At 36.5% G+C, this 21,100-nt stretch overlaps 1 protein-coding gene across 9 annotated transcripts in view; it reads left to right on the top strand.

Moving 5' to 3' along the window:
* The window catches only part of LOC108965804 (protein split ends), a 58,291-nt gene that overhangs the window by 18,353 nt on the left and 18,838 nt on the right, over positions 1–21,100 (top strand). For 6 of the 9 annotated variants that reach the window (XM_018928436.1, XM_018928432.1, XM_018928437.1 and 3 more), the window contains 5 exons: positions 16,687–17,007; positions 17,093–18,141; positions 18,722–19,651; positions 20,233–20,823; positions 20,901–21,046. In XM_018928436.1, coding sequence (XP_018783981.1) covers positions 16,687–17,007; positions 17,093–18,141; positions 18,722–19,651; positions 20,233–20,823; positions 20,901–21,046 — 3,037 coding nt within the window. Of the gene's footprint in view, positions 1–16,243; positions 16,501–16,686; positions 17,008–17,092; positions 18,142–18,721; positions 19,652–20,232; positions 20,824–20,900; positions 21,047–21,100 lie in introns of those variants that run through there. The other 3 variants (XM_018928440.1, XM_018928438.1, XM_018928441.1) reach the window with 3 other exon arrangements.

Here is a 21,100-nt window from a genome sequence, read left to right as displayed (position 1 = left end):
TGATGACATGTACGAAATATGGGTGAAATCGGTTCACAACCACGCCTTCTTCCAATATAACGCTATTTTGAAATCCATCTGATGCCTTCTCTGTATAATGTATACATAAGAAACCAATGATGATAGCGGAATAAAACTTTACACAAATACGGTATTTGAGCTGAGGTATTCCACGGGGAAAAATTGTCGTGATCGAACTATAACTTTTCAAGGTCCCTGATATCGAACACGAAGAACTCAGTGCCTAACCTAACCTAACCTAATTATTCACCGAAAATATCGGTAAATCAATACAGTTAAAATAAATGAAAATACAACTCAATACTCAAAATACCCAAATTGATCTAATCTAATTAATTTTACAGCAAAATAAAAAAATATGTAAATGACGGATAGTGAAATCGCGATTATCACTTTGTCATGCGAGAGTATAAAATGTTCGGTGAAACCCGAACTTAGCCCTTCCTTACTTGTTTTACATAAATACTATATGTAAGTGCAATGAGAAAATTACAAATGCGATAAAATTCAATATCGGACTGACGTCAATTGCCGCCAATACATACATACATACGTAGTTCAGCCATAATATTGGGAAAATGCCAATATTAATTTTTTTAAGATAAATTGTACACGAAATCCCTATTCGCTTCGATTGATTCAAACACGCACACACACATCCACAAATACGTAAGCGAATGCCAAATCAAATTATAGCCTCATTCGCCATTTTTCCCTTCAGTTCCTCATACCATTATATATACGTATGTACATATATACATATGTGTATGTAATTATTATCCAAATTATACTATAGAGGCACATCTGGTCACACGCTCTTCAAATGTATACAACATTCGTGATTCGCTGCATTATTGATAGAAAAAATCGATAAAATAAATTATTATTAAAGGCGCAAAAGATTGCTTAGAGGGGTGGTGCACCATGAATGAAAACTATAATTATAAAGCTGAATTAATCAATATTTGAATGAAAATGGCAGCTGAAAGAGCTGCACGCTACCATTGGTCAAACGGGTGCGACACAAGGATAGACATCCACTTAAAACATCCTGAAGCATAAATAATCGAAAACATGTAAATTGCCATAACTAAGCCGCGAASTAAGATACACAAATGTTATTTGGTATAACGAAATGCATTAGCAAGGGGCATCAATTTTATGGTTAAAAAAATGTTTAGAACAGCGATGTGATTCTGCCCTCTTATAAGTTTAAAGTGCACAACTTTTAAACTATTTAAACTATAATAATCAAATTCGCTCGGATGATAACCCCACCTATTCCCCAAATAAAGATTCTATTAAAAACTACTAAAAGCGCTATGAATCAGAAACACACAATTTTACACCCGAGAACATAGAAGTGGGCTTAATAGGATAATGGGCTGTAAAAATTTGACGATGGGCGTGGCACCACCCACATTAAGATGAAAACCCATGTCTTGGGACCTACCCGAGCGATTTGAAATCAAGTTGGCCAAATTCGGTTGGYAATATTATCCTAATATTTCTATATTACAACGCGAAAATAAGCGAAATAAGACAAAAATAACACCTACTTCGCGATAACCCAATCTCAAATTTCATCCGATTGCTTCACTTTTCATTATATAAATCAAGAAGCAATAGTGCTTTTGAGTTATGCCACCTTATGACCAAAAATTATTCAAATTGAACTAAAACTGTTGAAACACCCATATAGCGAATACATAACTTTTTATCGAAAATATGTGTCAATATTTCAAATGCATATTTTATTGAAATTTTAAAATAATTTTCTTTGATTTCTCGCAAATTGCGAGGCAATTTTTTCGACTGTAACATAAATATTACTCATACGCTCTGTTGTACTGAAGCAAAAATACGTGTTGCTTTTCAATGTGGTCTAAAATATATGTACATATGTATGTTCGGCACCGGCATTTTACATATCCAGGAAATATTTCCTTATCCTTATCACTTTTTTTTTGTTCTTAACACGGAAGTATCCAAAATTGCAGGGACAAAACCTGCAAGAAGGTGCAAAAACCCATACGCGTAATCGTTTACAAGCAACAGATGTCAGTAGTGTTATCTGCCATAGAAGTAATAGCTCTATGGAACTTATAATTCAGTATAACCGAACAGAACTGAAAATATTATTATATATGTAATTATTTAAAATCTATCTAAATTCAGCCGCAAACTTATTGAATCATCGATTATAACATTAGATACCTGATCCGATTCGAGAGCAATGTAAAACGAACTCGTCAGAACTAGAACTGGAGAATAATCAGCTAAATTACCTATACAAAATACATAATAATACACTATAGATGTAACAAGCTGGTTCGGATTTTACTTGAACTGAATATCATTTACAAATTCAACTAGAATCCAGTATATTATTGAGAAGAAGACTTTATCTGTTGTGGAACACTATACTACAAGTATGTCTCTGTGTTTTCTTCATTTGTAACATTTCTAGGAGCTGCCAGATATTTTCCTTCATTTAGTCTTTATGTTTGTGTTCTTTTCTCTCCTGGGACTTGGATTTACATATTTGACTTGAACTTAGCCCATTCCCACGAGTTCGTTTTTGAACTTTGAAGATAGAATTAATAACTATTTATATTTAAGGCAATTCATTCAGCATTTSAATTGAATAACACTGCATTCCGAATGTGTTCGTTGAATTTATATTTAGGCTATGCATGTAATTTGTTTTTGTAATGTTGTTTTTCTTTGCTTCTAAACTACACTTAATCATTTAGAAAAAATTTCACATCCTTGCCTTTAGGTGATAAAGAAACATTTACTCAGTCAAATGYTTGTGCGTGTGTTCAATGCGAGTATCAGTTAAACTGACATTTCGAACTGATTAGATCACATGAAATTCGATAAGATAGTGTGAGAAGGGCATTTTCAGTTATGATTGGACGGCAACGTGCAACGTTTAGTGATGCGATTAGCGATAGCGTGAAAAATAACATGTGGATCTAGCAAGCAGTTATGGCAGTCGAAATTAAATGCCTACGTAAGTGTGAATTATCGGTGTTTGACCGACATTTCACAATTACGATTGTAAAACTAGACGTTTGCATTTACTCTATTTTTGCTTAGATTATATTAACGTATGTCCGATATCGGCAAGATGTGCTCATGAAGACACGTTGACTATATAACTGCAATGCGCATAAAAAACAAATGCTCGTAAATATTTACATATGTATGTATTTATGGACGGCTGTAGAATAAAATCTTATAATTGCTTTGGAAGTGAATTTCTTTTTGGAAGAAATTTAAGATGCATTTCTTTCATTTCTTTTTTGAATTAAGCTGAATAACCTTCAATATTAATAGGAAATAAATAAAGAATTTTTCCGGAAGAAATCTAACTGACTTCATTTTCATCTGACATCCAAATGGTTGCACTTCTTCTAAGCACCTTCGCACCATATTTATRCTCTTGCCACATTTTGATGATCAGGGCGACGAGACGAGTTGAAATCCGATTGACTGTTTGTCGGTCCCTACGTGGAAGCTGTAATTTGAGTAAAAATTGAGATATCTTGATGAAACTTGGTAAAATTACGAATTCATTGATGGTCGTAATCGGACCACTTGCCACGACCACAAAATGCAATTAACCGAGAACCTAAATAGTTCCGTAATGAAGCACTAAATTAAGATATAAAACTCTAGCACAGGATATCKCAGTAGCAAGCGGCACCCGTGGGCACMAAAATTTGGAAAAGTGKGCGTGGCCMTGCCCTCTGATAWGTTTAATATATATMTCTCCAAAACTACTAAAGTTGCAAAACCAAATTTACTTGAAGCAAATATTGTAAACCTTTGATAGGGGGAAAGTGTGTCAATAAATCAGTAACTAAATAYGCCAGAGATATTAAATTTTATCTCCGAGATGTTATTAGCTCAATGAAAGCTGGCACGAGAATTGGACGATGGCTGTGGAATTCGCCTGCGTTTTGGTTAAATCACATATCTCGGAATAACACTATTTTGAGTTTCATTTGATTCTTTCACTTTCCAGTACACAAATTACGGTATAAAATTTTGCACTAATAATTCCTTAAATGGACCAACCCAAAAAAACTGATCAAGCCCATAAGTAACGAATATGAAGACCYCAGCATTTATAGTTGACTTTTGACCGAAAATATATRAAATTGTGAGATAAACAAGTCAAATTCAGAAGCCCATAASTAACGAATATGAAGACCCCAGCATTTATAGTTGACTTTTGACCGAAAATATATGAAATTGTGAGATAAACAAGTCAAATTCAGATATAATCCTTTCTTGACTTTATACTGGATATATCGGTCAATATTTGAGTTATCTCAATGAAAATTACAGAATGTGTCTTACTCATAAAAGTGTCTTTGTGCCTAAAATATATCWAATTGGGGGAAACCTTGACCTGGCCCGCATATAACTATTATATTATGGCATGTTGATAATTAATAAATAAAATCGTTTCGATACGACCCAAACTGCCTGGTTTTCGACATATTAGAATATATACATATATATTAGATTTTATGATTTCGGCAACAACTTTTCAGTTCAGTGTATCGACGAAGTAATTCATAGTTCTTAAAATGAAATAAAAACACGAGAGAACTTGGCACAAATGTCTCGTACATCTCATCGTTCCATCGACTGCGGTACTCGCCGTTGCCAATGCGCAAAGGACCAAAAATCTTCCACAAAACCTTACTCTTGAGCACTCCTGCGGCCTTCTCATCAGATGATGTCATTGCCCATGCCTCTGTACCATATAGCAGCACGGGAATGATGAGGGACTTCTAGAGTTTGGCCTCTGTTCGTCGAGTAAGGACTTTGCTTTTCAATTGTTTACAAAGTAAAGTACCAAAGTAGTACTTGTTGGCAAGATTGATTCTGTGTTGTACATATATTTCAATGCTGATACTGTAGGTGTTGATGCTGGGTCCAAGATAGACGACTTATGACTGGCAACAGTGACCGAGCTTTTAAATCGACGAAGAGGTGATGTACATCGATCTTCCTTTCCGAGTCTTTTCCATGATTTGGCGTATGRTGAAAATCTGGTCGATTGCAGATGGTCGTCATCAAACGTGGGACCTTTCATTCGAGGCTGTTATTTCTTTTTCATTGGGAGTGGTTTCAACGTGGTGGGTCCCAAACCCAGCGCACAACCTCGCCAGGCGAGTAATATAAAGTTTTATACACACGCTTGTTTAATGGCCGAAAACYGCTAGTAGCCGCACCTCCGGTGAACAGACGCTGCAAATAGATTTCAGCGAACCCTTTAGCCGAATATGTCGTATACAAGAGTTACTTATGTTTCCAGGATATGCGGCGAGGACGCAAGAGTAGCAATTGGGTATAGCCGAACGTTTGTAATTGCTGCCGATTACATACATATTTGAACAAAAAAATATTTAGGACAAAAAACAAAATATTTTTAAAGAAGAATAGTGAGGATCCTTTTTAGCTCAGACTGGGGCACAAACAAGCCATATTTAATACATATATCACTAATGAAAAATAATGTTTGAAAGCAGGTAAAAACCGGTCGCCATACTRCACTGTGGTCAAGAGAGGAGTCTGGATAGGTAAACAAGAAATGTACCTGTTGTGTGTAAAATGACAACTTTGTTCGAATTCGTGCTTCAGCTCTTGCGTATATGTGGATGTAGTATATACACAAACACCGATAAAAGTGTGTAGAGGTGCAGACATTGTGGATGAACGGAGAATTATAAGAATAAAATACCAGAAACGTAAACCGGTTATTGCCAATAAGAAATATATATATGTATTTACGTACATTTAGTTTATATAAAAATATTCTTGTATGTATGTATGTATGTGGATGTGTCTAAGCGTCGACATTTTGCTTCCTTTTCACATTGATGTACACAAAATACCTGATCTGATATGAGTGCTGTTGCATGTACATATGTATATGTGTACGCAGATACAAAGGCGATACAATACAAGTCGGCTGAAAAAAACTCCTCAAATATAAATAATGAAAACTATGAGAGTTGACAGGTTTTTTATCAACATTTTACTGCGACTACTTACTGCGGTAGCTACATGCCATATATTTACCTTATTGACATTAAATTTCAAAGATTTATGAATAAAGCGTTGGCGGCTTGTCTCCATTAAATATCTGCTTTATACTTCACTTAGAAGGGGTCAGACACAAGGTCCGCTTTCTACTACTTCTTTTAYATAAAATCACAAACTCAGGCTAGTTAACATTATCTAGATATATCTACATATGTGGATAATATATTAAATACGTACATATATACAAGCGACAAGTATATACGGACATACATATATACAAGAAAACATGTATGCGTGGAATTAAGGCGAATAATGSAATATACGTGTCCACATTCGGCTGGTGTGGCTTTTTAAATGCAACAATCGTTTATTCTTGTACCAAAATTCCTACAGTCACTCGCCAACCCATAAGTTCAATTGTGTAAATAAAGAGTGACCTCTAAAGAAGATATAATTTTGTATTTAAACAGTTTCTGTGAAGTCCCCCAAATGATCTTAATAAATTTTGCGGAGCACTTAAGGCGCGCTTAAGCCACCATCACTGCTTTACTTAGTTCCCATTTTGTGCTACTTTAGGTGACGAAGAGAAAACCAATATTATCTGTATACGGTTTATTTATTCATACATGTGTATTATGTATACTTGCGACTGCTAATAAATACTTATACATACATATGTAGGTATACGAATAAGAATAGTATATGCGCATATAAGAGACGTGCTTATAAAAAATTTTCCGTTTAAGCTAATAACGCAAACAAAAGAAAATAAAAAAGACTGAAATAAGACACCAAGGCTGTTACTTGATAAATCCCATTTCTCTCCGGATCGGACGGATTGTTCTTAAATCCGCAGTGCCGCCTGCCTACCGATCTTGTCCCTTTGAGCTAAATTCGTCTCGTTATGACTATTAAGATTGCTTTACAAATCAAGATAAAAGGGAGAAATTGTCTGATTATTTTGATTGTATGCTATAGAAAATTTGATGAAATCGACTTTCAATAAGACGGTGCGCCGCAATGGCCCAGTCAAATGGCCGCCAAGAAAATACGATTTAACACCTGTAGATTATTTTCTTTACGGGTATTTTCTATCAAAGGTTTACCCCAATCAAATAGCAACGATCGAGGAGCTTGAAGGCAATATTCAGCTCACTATAGCAGAATTACCGGAACACCGGGTCTTCGAAAATTGGCGTAAATGGGTGGAGATATACAAACGGAGCAATGGTAACCATCTGGYCGATATTTTGCTCAAATTGTAAATGACATACAATTATCTGCATAACAAAAAAAATCATTTTGATCAAATTACTCACCACATTATTGAATTTCATTTAACAATCCATCTTGCACAGCTATTTTAAACGATGGTGGCTTGACCCCTAACCTCTTGACTACAATGCAAAATCCTATGTATTAGGTAATTTTTGCTATCATTTTCGGTTTTAGCAACAAAAAACTAGCAAGAAACAGACACACTATCTCAAAAAGATTGTAAACTAGTAATATTTATAGATATTATATGATTTAATGTCAGTTTGGCAAAACGTGTGTAAGAATCGGAAGTTCCAACTACAGGGTTTGTCCGGAAAATAATGGGACAGAGTCGATTTAAAAAAAGTTATTGAACCAATCGTTACAGTTTTTTAAACCTTTCGAAATAGGCTCCTTCTGCGGCGATGCAGCGCTGCCAGCGCAATTTCCAATCATCGAAGTTGTCGTGGAAGGCATTCTCCGGAATAGTCTTGAGAGCCGAGGTGCATGTTGCTTGCATCCCCTCTATCATCTCAAAATGYCTTTTTGTCTAGGAATCATAMTCAAAGATCTATGACTCGTCACCTGTGATTACATTATTCAAAAATTGGGGGTTACTTTCACACATGTTAAAGTTTTATTGGCACACTTCCACTCGCCGAAATTTTTGGTCGTCAGTGCGCACTTTTGTCATGAACCACAGATTTTGATAAATTTAACATCTGTGCAATTACGCGAATACTTAGTTGACGGTCTGAGTTCAAAACTCTGAGCAGACGTGTCACATTGTCGGTGTTTGTCGAAGTCGCAGGTCTCCCAGCACGGTCTTCATCAGCGACCTCTTTCCAGCCCTCCAAAAAGGCTTTGTGCTACCGAAACACATCACTCCTTGCTAAACTAAAATCTGGCTAAGCTTGCTTGATCATATCAAACGTCTCTGTCGCAGATTTACACAATTTAATCGCGTACCTCGCCGCTRCATTTTCGGCAGAAACCCGTCGCGCAAAAATGTTCGTCCTATGTCTCCAGGTAATTGGACACAAATGACCAATCGCTCGTTCGCTAGCTAAAAACGCCCTCTACCGAATCCAGTCAGTGCGCACACGCTTCGAAGTACAGTCGTGGCGGAAGGAAATCAGACCTATTACTCTCCGGACAAACCCTGTATATTCTTTTACGTCTTTATCACATATCACCTCTGCATACTATTGTTACACTATCTTTCTAGATTCTGAAGGAACCCGACTTTTGAAACAAGTCCTCAGAAGTTTCATATGTTCACATGGATATATCCAATCTTTCCGATGTAGAAGTCATTCAAAGGAAGGTATCCATCAACATATTGCCCACTTTTTGTCAGATATAAGATTCGCAAAGGAAATTATATGTTTATGACTGAAAATTACCGACTTCCCATCCCAYCCAATTTGTAGTTAACKTGACAAAGGCAGTAACTGCATCCAATCTCAATCAAATATGTTTATTTGGCTTCGTTGCAAGTTACCAATTTACGTTTCAGTTTTCCGCATGACCCACTGTAAGCTTCGTTCCGAACTTCAGCAGCCGAGTGTCAGCTTGAAGCGTTCATTGACGCACTTGAAGTGTTAAAGTTGAAATGAAGTTTTGTGTTCGGTCGCTGCACACTGCCCGATGCTTATTGCTTGCCGCTTTTGCTATTGTCGTTGCGGTCTTTCTTCTTTGTTTCCTCAGTGTTCGTGACGCTCGCCCCTATTGCGGTGTGGCTGTGGCCACAACTCACCTACAAAATTTCCAAATGTCATTGACTTATGCTGTGCTGTGACTGTGGCAACGGTCACCATTATTATTATTGTATATACATACATACATACATATATAAATTCTCTATGTTCAAAGCTATAGACACATGGCTACTGCACTAAGGTGTCTCGCGGCGCACATATAAATGGAAGATCAGCTGACTAATGTCCCCATTGTTGTGCTTTTGCACATACACACAAACAAACACTTCCACTATTTTGAGCGCTTTTTGCCATTGTATTCCTATTATTTGTTTATTTCAAATTTCTCCATACAAGTTTCGATTTTGTTGATTTTGTAATTCTTTAAACTTTCTGTGGACCATTATTTATGAGCACCTCGATTATTTCCATGTCAAACTGCAGTCAACTTCACGACGTCTTTTTGTATACGAATAATTACATTAACATAATTGTTAAAGTTTCTCTAATTTCTTTTTAAAAGCCACTTCATATGCATACTTACGAAGCCGACTTACAAAGAGCCTTGACTGTGCCATAGATTTTAAATATTGAGCACTAGCGATTAGTTTTCTCCAAGCAATAGAAAGCTTTTGGCATTAACATTGATTTGAGACTATAAGAAAATCTGATCTTTACTTAAGAAGTTGTTGTTGAAGACAACTCAGACTCAACCTGCGAGATGATTTCAGTTTACTTTTATTACTTTTGCATTATTTAACCCGGAGCAGATAGTGCCAGAAAGATGTTGAGCATTATGTGAGCTCGCAGTTTAGGACACAGCGCTTGATTGGTCGGTGAATAGGTCGCCACATGGCAACTTCAAGGCGGAAATTCCAAATAGTTTTACTTTCAGAAATAGTGACATTTAGAGAGCAGAAGTTAGGCAAAATAAATCATCTTCTGATAACCGTCTGTAACAAAGCGACATAGCTTTGGCCTGCAAACAAACATATGTATGTATGTATGCATGTACGTGTGTGTCGCTATGAGTATACGACATATCGCTTTATGTCGCAGGCGGATCGTCACCTGGCCTCATAAGTGGCATCCAGAACAGAAAGAAGTGAAGCAAAAGCATTTGTGGATGTGGTTGGGAAGCACACATCTATGATAACATAGGCTCTATTTATGGATGTGAATATGTGCATACTTATGATGTGTTTGTGCGTTTGTGTGAGAGTGTGTACATGCGTCAGTGTGAAAAATGAAATGGGAGAGCTGCGATAAAGAAGCGCGCGCGCGAAATGTGAAATAAAGTTCATTGAACTGCTGGCGAAATAAGCGGAAAGACGAAACACACACCAAACATACGAACTAATAAACATGTTGCAATGCAGACAGCCTGAGAGAGGGGTACTAGAGGGGGCATAAAATCGGTGACAGAAACCAAAGCAACGCAACGAYGGCGGAAACAATGTGTAGAGCTGTGAACAAAAACTATGATAACAGTTTGCAATAACAACAACCACAGTATCAGTTAGCAGATTTTCTTTTCTTTGCGCGGTTTTGCTCAAAGCTTCGCCTTTGTTGATGACTTTGATGATGTGGAAAAATTGGCTTTCAAGTTTATATTGTACACACTTATGAGAGCCGAGTCGTCGTCTATCTCATCTAAAGTACTAGCAATCCTAAGTTCTGTATAAGTGCGTACACATGGGGTACAAATATACACGCATACAGACATACTCGTACATACATACATAGATCAATCGTGTTTTGTACTTTTCCATGGTCATGATAATACAATATTTGCAATTAGCAACGGCGGCGGTGGTTTTTAGCGACACCAGCTCTTCAATCACAATCTCTTTTGTAGAGAATATTTTCTTACCACACCTTTGGTTATTCACCGTGATAGCATGGCACACATAGTTGTGTATATTAGGTCGCCATATGTACCTATAATTTATAATTTGCTAAGCTGATGTGAATCCCATCAAATGTACATACTGTTTTTAAGAACAACGGACAGAAACTACCAACTTGTTTGGCTTTTATAAATGCATTCCACCGTATTACTCTTTCGTTACATCGATGATAGTTCGAAATTCGGATTTATTACTTTAACGCGGAGAGAGAATTTAAATATACCCATTTTCATAAATATATTTATGTTGTGTATGCCATAGTAAGAATTTTATAATTTTGGACGAGCTTAAGCGCATGATATAAAAATTCTGAAAGTTTTTATAAAATATGCTAACATTTCAGCTGTTCCATTAGGTTCCATTTTGGTTGTCATAAGTTTCACATATTTTGAATTTGGTTCTTTGAAACTTCCCTAGTAAATATTATTATCTCTCACCATTCCATACAGACATTTTTGGCAGGTTTTTTGCTGTAGCCATATATATGTATATATACATATTACGTATACATATGTATATTTCATTTATATAAATAATTTGATAATGGAAATATAAAATTGAAAGTTTCATTACTTTAATATTTTGAATTTTCTCGTTGTAGGTACGTATTCAAATTCTCTCACCATGTGCATATGTATGTATATATATAATGTTGTTCGTACCGCTGTTTGCCCTTCTCAAGTCCTGGATTATTGAGATGGTAAAGAGTGGCCACATGCCCGTAAGTACAGACTTTATGACAATATTTTATGTATCAGCATTATATTTGCAAACATATTTCCATATAATAGAGCTGCATATTAGTGTTATGAGATAACACTTTAAGACATGTTCATCTATGTCTATGTGTATCTATGTATGTACTTATGCCAATTGTRTATACAAAWTTTAAAAAGTTGCTTTAATAATGATAGGATAGAATTATTTTAGWAGCTCAAGACGATTTTTATTTTATCCGAAAATGTATTGGGTGTCATTATACTATACATGACCCACAACAGAACTAAAATATACTTCGCTCCGTGGACAGTGAAGTCCACCAAGTTGTTAAGGTTCTGCTTTATTAGGAGAAGGTTCCAAGGCTAATTAGGCATTAAGTTCTTGAATCTGATTAATTCCATAAGCACRTGTACTTTGTGTCTATACGAAGGACTACAACTTTAAATGGTTTCGTCGCATTTTACAGATTTTATAGGCAAAAAGTTTGAGAAGATATGTATGTATTGCTTGGGAGAGCTATGTGCTCCAGACAACACAAATTAATTCGAACGAGCATTTTCAGTGTTGTGGAATAACAATTGTCGAAATAATTGTAACGAAAAATCGTCTTTAATAGCTCAATAGTTTAAACTAATAACAAATTCAGGGGGGTGATATCTTCATTGAAATCCCCAGCGTTTGGCAAATAGAACTTGAGATAATTAAAATCTTTCGAGAACGGCAAAGTTCCTGGTCTATCTGCAAGTTCTATTGCTGTTGTTATAATGTATGTAAACAATAATTAATTAATGCTATGGTAAGCGTAAAATACTCTGGTCTGCAGAGATTTTGTCGCCATAGATATGTCACAAGATCGTGTTTGGTTATATTTGTACTTACAGTTCGTGAAACTATTAATGTTGTTTTGAACGATTTGCTCTGGTTTATTCTTAAATATTTATTTTTAGTTTTCATAAAATAAAAATCCAATAACTTGAAACATATAAAAAATATTAAATATACATCGAAAAATCGATTTCGAAAACATATTTTATTTGAATAAAACCCTGATAAATTCTTTTACAAATTTTCGGCTGACAATCGCTATTAGGAACCATAAGTAATCTTATTATTGATGACGGGGATATTTTAACATGATTCCCTTATTAGCTCCTCAACTATTAAAGGTTGTCAGTACATTTTTCTCAATCTATTCATAATGTTAATGTATTCATAATGTTTGATGGTTACTTTTAAAAGCTTCAAATTCCACAGCAGTTAATATTTCATCATTAAGCATTCCAACTTTCAACTTTTSCATATTAAGCTTCGGAAATTCTCTACAAATGTAAATAAAACAATATCTATCCACGTCCAACGCTTTAAGAAATCGCTTTGTCTTAGATGTTTCACCCTTCCATTCACTTCTAGTGGTTACCGAGTTGACAGTCCTTGGCCGGATAAAAAGCGGCGTCCGTTCCGGTTACGTAGACCCGACTGTCGTGCGAACAGAACTATCATACTACTATTACTATTGATAGACTATAGCGATTTGTGCGAATTACTTTTTAAGCGCAAAGGAAGATAATCATTGAGTAAATCAGGACGTTTGGTWGACTGTAAATCCAAAAGTATAATTTTCGCCTATTTTCGGCATGGAATCCGAAAGTAAGGTTCTCGTTATGTTCTTACTATGTGAAACAATGGTGCATAGAACCCAAATTAGGACTGGACAAATATTTTTTTTTGATAACCAAGAAATTTTTCTTCTGTTGCGCTTTGATATCCTTGAAGTTCTTAACCCCATCCTTGAAACTCATAACATGGATGTTGCACAGTAAATATTACTGGGCAAAAACGAGACAAAGTCAGGAAGTTTTTCTGCGGTAGTATTGACTCGTGTTCTTAACGGTTTACTATTGATGTTCCTCTTTTCGTATACTATTCTGTGTACCGATATATAAATTTAAAAAATTGGTATGTGCTCCTGTCTATGTTGCTGTTTGTGCGCAGTTCCCACGGGTAATGTTAAGGTGTTGCAGCATTTTAGTTTAATTTCTGGCAAAAAATCTTGAATTATTCATCAGTTTCCCACCGAAGCGGTGCTCATTACATAAACTTAAATTATATGTACATACTTATATGTGTCTTATCTAATATGATATTGCATACATACGCCTCATTAATATTCTGAGCTACATTTGTTGTTTTGCGAGTCTTGCTGACGAGATTACACGTTATTGCATTGAAAAATTGTGTAAGTTACACACATATGTATGCGCATATGTAAGTTTGCGACTATTCCATTGTGTCGTGCATGTAAATAGCTGTAAATTTCTCACAGCATCGCGCAATATCTCCAAAAGAAGTATAATTGTGAATTGAAATTTGAAACACGCTTGCATTTGCTTTAAAATGTCATATGTATGCATGTTWGTGTGTACCCATCATTGGCAGTCATTTTATAACAATTTCTATTCCGAAATGACAGATTTTTGAAAAGAGCCAAATCTTTGCGTTCTAATGCAAGATCCTCTAAAAGCCATTAGTAAAAAAGAGTTTCCATTATGCGATAAAAGCGAATAAAAATAATAATTTATGTAAAAKACTCGTTTAATAATGCTTCAAGGCGCTGATGTGATCGTAGCAGTTTGTTTATTTTGGCGACAGGTTTGACAGCTATCGATTAGGGGAGTAATCGTAATTATATTTCAATTTGGATTGTCTAAAAATACCTCCTTCATTTATTTTTTTTTTCACAGCCTCAATTATATTTAAAAAAAATATTTCATCTGATGTTATATCGGTGTTTAAGTACCGGGAATCACTGACGCAATGCATATGATTCTGTCTGTTGTCTGAGGATACATACATATGTACATATGTCCATATGTGGTATGGTATATAAGTCTTGCATATCACTATAACTTAAGGACAACATACATATGTATACATACATATCTATAAATCAGTTAATATTATTTTACGGGTTCTGCTCTCAGCACTGTGCTGCATATACAAATGTGCACAGTATTTTTTACGAGTATGAATGCACCTACCGTGAAGATGTAATTGGATCATGCGCAAAAACTGATTCTCTCTTCTGATTGGTAAATGGGGGCCGTTCCCACTATGTTTGGACGCTCTCTGAGTATAAGTTTTTTACATATCCTCCTATGTACTGTATATATGTAGTTACTAATAATCTTCATTGTTTATGCTGGCGATGACGAATTCCTACATGTTGTCTCCTATTTACATATTATATGTATGTATATTGTTATATAAACTTGAGTGCTCAAAGCTCGAAGTGATTGCGAACATGAATGAGCATATCTGCGCTTACAACACGCGATATTAAAGATATAGAGCTTTATATCCTATTTAAAAACGACCTCTCTTATGACATATATGTACATAGCATGTGCCGTGAGAGATCTCGACCATTCCCATTTGATACCTCATCCAAAGCAAAGCGAAATAGAAAAGAAATCGACGGAAACTACATTTACCTGGACTGAAGAGCAAAAAAAAAAAGAACACGGATGAGTTTAATTGAGGTCGAAAGTTTAAAATAATAACAATTGTTAAAAAGTAGTCTGATGCTGATATGCCCTTAGAAGGCAAGGCAAGGCAAGGATCCTTGCGCATGTACTTACATATGTATGTATGTATACACATACATATGTACATATATGTATATTCGTAATTATATAAAACGCGTAAGAGCTTACTGTTTTTATATAATATGTACTATGCATTGGTGAGTATATGAAAATATGGACCTGATACCTACACATGTACTTAGTTGGATGATAAGGTCACTGCAGTGAATTTCTGCTGAATCCATCTAGACAGAACAACAGCAGTCTTACCAATTATATACTAAAATTATTTACTAATCSGTCATTATAGAACCAATGGTTCCGTTCCATAATAGAAATAATTTTTCGATTATAACCCCGTTTCCTCCCCTTATAAAGGCTTGTTACAAGAGGGTTTAATAGCATCCGGGGCACCGCCAACACTTAGGTGTAATCGCATATTATATCTCAGGACCTTCTCTACCAATTTCATCCAAATTCGGTGTTTAACATTAWCCTGACGGTTCTATAGACATATATCTTTCCAAAAGAAATCTGAGAAATTTTGAAGAAAAATCCTACTAATAAATAGTGGCAACACTGTTTTGGAATATCGAAAAAGTTAATATGAAGCTGATAATGCAATCTCGTAAGGCGATTCCGGTTGTTGGAATCAATTCAAAAATATAGCTTATAGAGCCATAGACTTTTGACTACAGTGAGCCTTACTTGATTACTACAAAGTTGAAATTGTTAACAAGTTATACGTTTAATGCATTATTTTGTATTAAAGTATTATGTTGTAAAGTGTAATTGTTAATAAATTACTGTAGTAAATTTAAACAAAATTGTATATGATTGTGTTTTACTTTTGCTAAATTAAAACGCTTGTTTGTGAGGGATTCTCTTGTGAGTGTAAATTTGGCTGCACTGGTTTTCGAACATAAATATTTTTTACTTCTTTACATATTTTTGTTCGTAATTAGGGAAAACATGTTTTTGCAAATTGTTGTGCTTCTAAAGCTGAGTATTAATGAATAAATAATATTGATCTTTGGTGTTTAGAATCATTTCGATAACCATTGTTGGTGTATTGTTATTTCTGTAACGGAACAGACCATGCCAAGTTTAAATGCATAAACAAATATTAATTACTTGATAATTGTTGGGAAAATAAACCGAAATATTGAATCGCTGAATGACCGGCCTCTCTTAACCTCTTTGCAATTCAACATAGATCATGAAGAAGAAAAAAAGGTAATAGGATCAATGATATAGGATACAGTGGTACGGTGGTAAAGTGGTACAGTAGTCACCGTTTATAATAAATACTATATGAATTGTTTGTTGTTGGTTTAAGAATTATTTATCTTGTAATTGTTATTGCCAACAAATGATGAGGTACTAAATTACAAGCGGTTTTCTCCTTTTGTAATATTCTAGGTCTACTGAAGACGTTCCAACTCCAAATTTTACAGAACGGAACAGTGGCTTCTATGAACGCAATTCCCGCATAGCTGGAGAAAACGACACCTATTTGCGTCGTTCAAACCGCCCGCCTATTGGAAGCAACGGTGGTTATCAAACGTCAAACAGCTTGGCAACGTCAAGTCCCACGGCGTCTGTACAGGATATATCTCCTGTAGGCATTGTAACTTCTGGTGGTCCCGGTATTAATGCCAGTGGCACCTTAGATAATCGTAACAGAACACGTGATCGTTTATACAAAAATGGACCTTATTTATCTGCAAAGTTAAACGAGAGGCAAGTAGAAAAAAAACAAACAAGAACTGTAATTTTTTTTAGATATTGGGGTGTAGGAAGAAATATAATAAAATTTACGTTCCAGAAGTTCGAACGGTGCCGCCATCAATAATTACAACCGTGCACTGCCGTCGTCATGGTACGACGCTGCTGCGACGAATACGAACAGTCCTGGTGGCAGTGGCAATGCCGTCGCCTCAACAGTAGGCAGCAACTGCATCCACAACTTCTATTCCACCTCAAATTTAATCACCACACCTGCCTCCTCCATCACAACGGCAATTGCACGCACGTTAACGTCACATCAGCGGAGCAATTATTACGGTACTGTGCCGGACATAAGTCCATCAACATCGTCGCAGTCAGCAACAACTTCATCGTCTAGTGCGTATTGGATGAAAAATAATACGAATTTGAACAAAATTGCTAAATCATCCGAAATAGGCTTAGAGTCGTCAAAACATTTACTTACAACATCGACAATGACGACGGATATGTCGGCGGGAATGGGCATGGGTGCACCAACAGCAACTTCGACAACATCCTCGTTTACAAATAATAGTGGTAGTGGCGGTGGCGGTTGTAGTACAATCAGTAGTAGTTATAGCAGTAGTTTAAGCAGTAGCAGTAATATAATACCGCCAATGAATGCGACAGGCATTTCTACCACGCTATCTTCACAGACAACTGTTGGAAGTCACGCAAATGGTAACAATAATAGTGGCGTTTTAAATGTAGCAACATCTTTTATTGAAGCGGCTGCAGACGCTGAAATTCAGCTCCTTAGAATTAGAACTGGCATCAATAATAACACCACCTCTTCCACAGCTCCAGAGTTAGCTGCTACGAGCAGCTGTAACACCTCTCCCCTTTCGACTACACAAAGCGCGCTTCAACAGCATACAGCGCGATCGCATCGTTTGCATGGACGGAGCACGACATCTTCGAGCCGTTCGCACTCCCGTTCACCCAGTAGCTACAGCTCGTCACATAGCTCCTCCTCATCTAACACTTCATCCCATTCACACGCATCAAGTCCAGTTAGAGGCAGTGAATCTACTCCGTGCAGATCCTCTGGCGGACTGACGAGCAAGGCGCGAAATTTACAATCAGCAGTTACGACCCCTCCTCAAGGTATGGACTGCTGTAATAAATAAATATATAACATTCATTCATCGACACTCTACTTAGAGAGTCTTCTATGAAGAAAAAATCCTATTTGACACGTATTTATTGTAATATGTGAATATAACCCATATTTTAAAAAAGATATTTGGTAAACTTGTAAAGCAATGCCGACGAAAAACTATTTCTTCTAAATTTTGATATTTGGCAGTGATTTGGTAGTATTTGTAAGGTGCTATTTATTAAACACATACATACGTGACATATAAAGACGGAAATGAAACTACATACATACTTTTGTTATATAAAGAGAACATATTAGGAATGGTTAGACTAGAATAATCAGAGCCTTAGATATGAGCTTTCTTCTATCCTCCATTTTAGAAGTGACTGACCACGCCTACTTTTTAAATGTGTAAAGTGTAAAAATTGAAGGGATTATGTTTTGATGGGCACGTGTTGCGATGGAGTGTTGTGATACATACATACATATGTATTTACCAAAATTATAGCTTGTCTATTTAGCACTATATATGTATAATATGTTAATAAGTAATTATGATTGTGTTGGTCTCGTTTTTTTGAACAGGTACTAGTGGAATGGCGGGCAGTGGCACTGCCAGCAGTAACTCAAGCAACAGCAGTAGTAGCAGTGGCAATAGTTCATCCTGCAACACAGTCAATCCCATTGTTCATTCCGAAGACAATCGTCCGCTCGCTATATGTGTACGCAATTTACCCGCACGTTCCTCAGACACATCCTTAAAAGATGGTCTTTTCCATGAGTACAAAAAGCATGGCAAAGTCACCTGGGTAAAGGTGGTTGGCCAAAATTCGGAGCGCTATGCCTTGGTATGCTTCAAAAAACCAGATGACGTGGAAAAAGCACTGGAAGTGTCACAAGATAAGCTTTTCTTTGGTTGTAAAATTGAAGTAGAACCTTATCAAGGTTATGATGTCGAAGATAATGAATTTCGGCCGTACGAAGCCGAATTAGATGAGTATCATCCGAAATCAACGCGTACCCTCTTCATTGGCAATTTAGAAAAAGAGGTAACGGTCAGTGAGTTAAGGAGTCATTTTGATTGTTTCGGTGAAATCATCGAAGTCGACATTAAGAAACAAGGTACCCAAGCATATGCTTTCTGTCAATATTCGGATATAATATCTGTGGTTAAGGCAATGCGTAAAATGGATGGCGAGCATCTGGGAAGCAATCGTATTAAATTGGGATTTGGAAAGTCGATGCCTACGAATTGTGTATGGATAGATGGAGTAACGGAGAAGATCTCCGAGTCGTTACTTCAATCCCATTTCTCGCGTTATGGTACCGTTACGAAAGTGATTGTGGACCGATTACGTCACTTAGCTCTGGTTTTATACGACCAAATACAATACGCCCAGACCGCTGTAAAAGAGATGCGCGGTGCAACATTACGCGGCCGACGATTGCAAGTGGATTTTGCTTCACGCGAATGTCAGGATGCTTTCTATGATAAGCTGGATATGCAGAATGCAGGTGCGAAACGACATAAAAGTAGAGTTTCTCATCTATTCGAACATTGTATCTAAATATTTCGGAAACCTAGACTATAATATATATTTACAAAAGTAAATGTGCATACATAAAATGTTTTTAAATACAATGTTTTATTTCGAATGGAAGGTCTTATGATTGTCTGAATATCTTTCACCTATTGTTTTTTTTTTTTTTAACTATCGACACGACATTAACTAAATTTGTTCGAAAATAAAGGAGTGAAATATACCACATACCATCACTTCGAAACCGTGGGTTCAATTGGTTTTATACACATTGACAAGTGGGCGTGGCACATTCTAAATAGATTCTCTATATGTCACAAATGTACACAAATTCTGTTTTCAACCGACTAGATTTGGTGGATTTTTTTGTTTTATTTTGTTTGGACGTAGTTTGCTCAAAATTTTTGTATATCGACAGTTATGAGTGCTCTATTCGTACAGCTGTAAACAATATTACCAAAATAGAAAGAATGAATCAAACCATAAATGTTTCATCGAACTTTTAATTTTATTTTTAATTTTTTTAATGTATGTATATGTTATTATTTTTTTCAGGGAATCGATTAAACAGATACGACTCGCAATCGCGTTCACGCGCATCGTCGTTTAGCCGACATCAGAACTCGAACGATGGATGTTCACCCAGCAATACGCCTGGAAGTAGCAGCAGTTGCAGTGGTTCTAGCATAATAGCAAACTCTGCCGTGACTGCGCCAGTAGCATCTTTTGTCGCCGGTGTTAATGCTGCAAATAATTCCATCACGTCAAATAGCCCGTTGGTGACGCAGAGCATACCCATGTCGGGTAATTCGACGCCAGCCCGCAGTCGTGGATCTCGTAGTTCACGACATACCGTTGACTACGACTACCTGGACATGCGTCGATTTCGTTCCTATGACGAATATAGTCAGGGTTCGGGTGCCTCTCATGATGAGGATGTCGCCCCACATAGTGGGCATTCGACAGGTGTTTGCGGTGGCTTGCGGTCCGACTCACCACTACTCTCACGATTGGGACCCATCGTGAGCGGAATCGGAGCTCACACAGCAACAAATGCGAATGAGAGGGTAAATGAAACGCTTGAAGTGACGGTGAATAGCGGCAGTGGTCGCCGTCGTTGTGATAAAAGTCCTGCGAAACAAAAAGGTAAAAAAATCAAGAAAAATCGCTCACACGCCATCTATACAACTATATCTTCATCGATCTCTGAATTTTGCTTGCAGGTGATATAAGAATTCTACAAAAAGAACGTTCCCATCTTTTAGAGCAACTTGAGGAATGCCCGTCCAGTGGTGATGAAAGTATAGTGAGTCCGCGAAAGCGCATTAAAATCGATCATCATCATTCCATGACCACCAGCAGTGGAATGGTATGTTACAGCGTCATTAAAGCTATTAATTAGCCATACATTTTTTGTTCCTCA

The sequence above is a fragment of the Bactrocera latifrons genome, unplaced genomic scaffold, assembly GCF_001853355.1.
Source record: "Bactrocera latifrons isolate USDA-ARS-PBARC rearing strain unplaced genomic scaffold, ASM185335v1 scaffold_149, whole genome shotgun sequence".
Taxonomy (NCBI): Eukaryota; Metazoa; Arthropoda; class Insecta; order Diptera; family Tephritidae; genus Bactrocera; species Bactrocera latifrons.
Note: the sequence above shows the minus strand (reverse complement) of the source record. Positions and strands in the feature narration are given on the sequence as shown.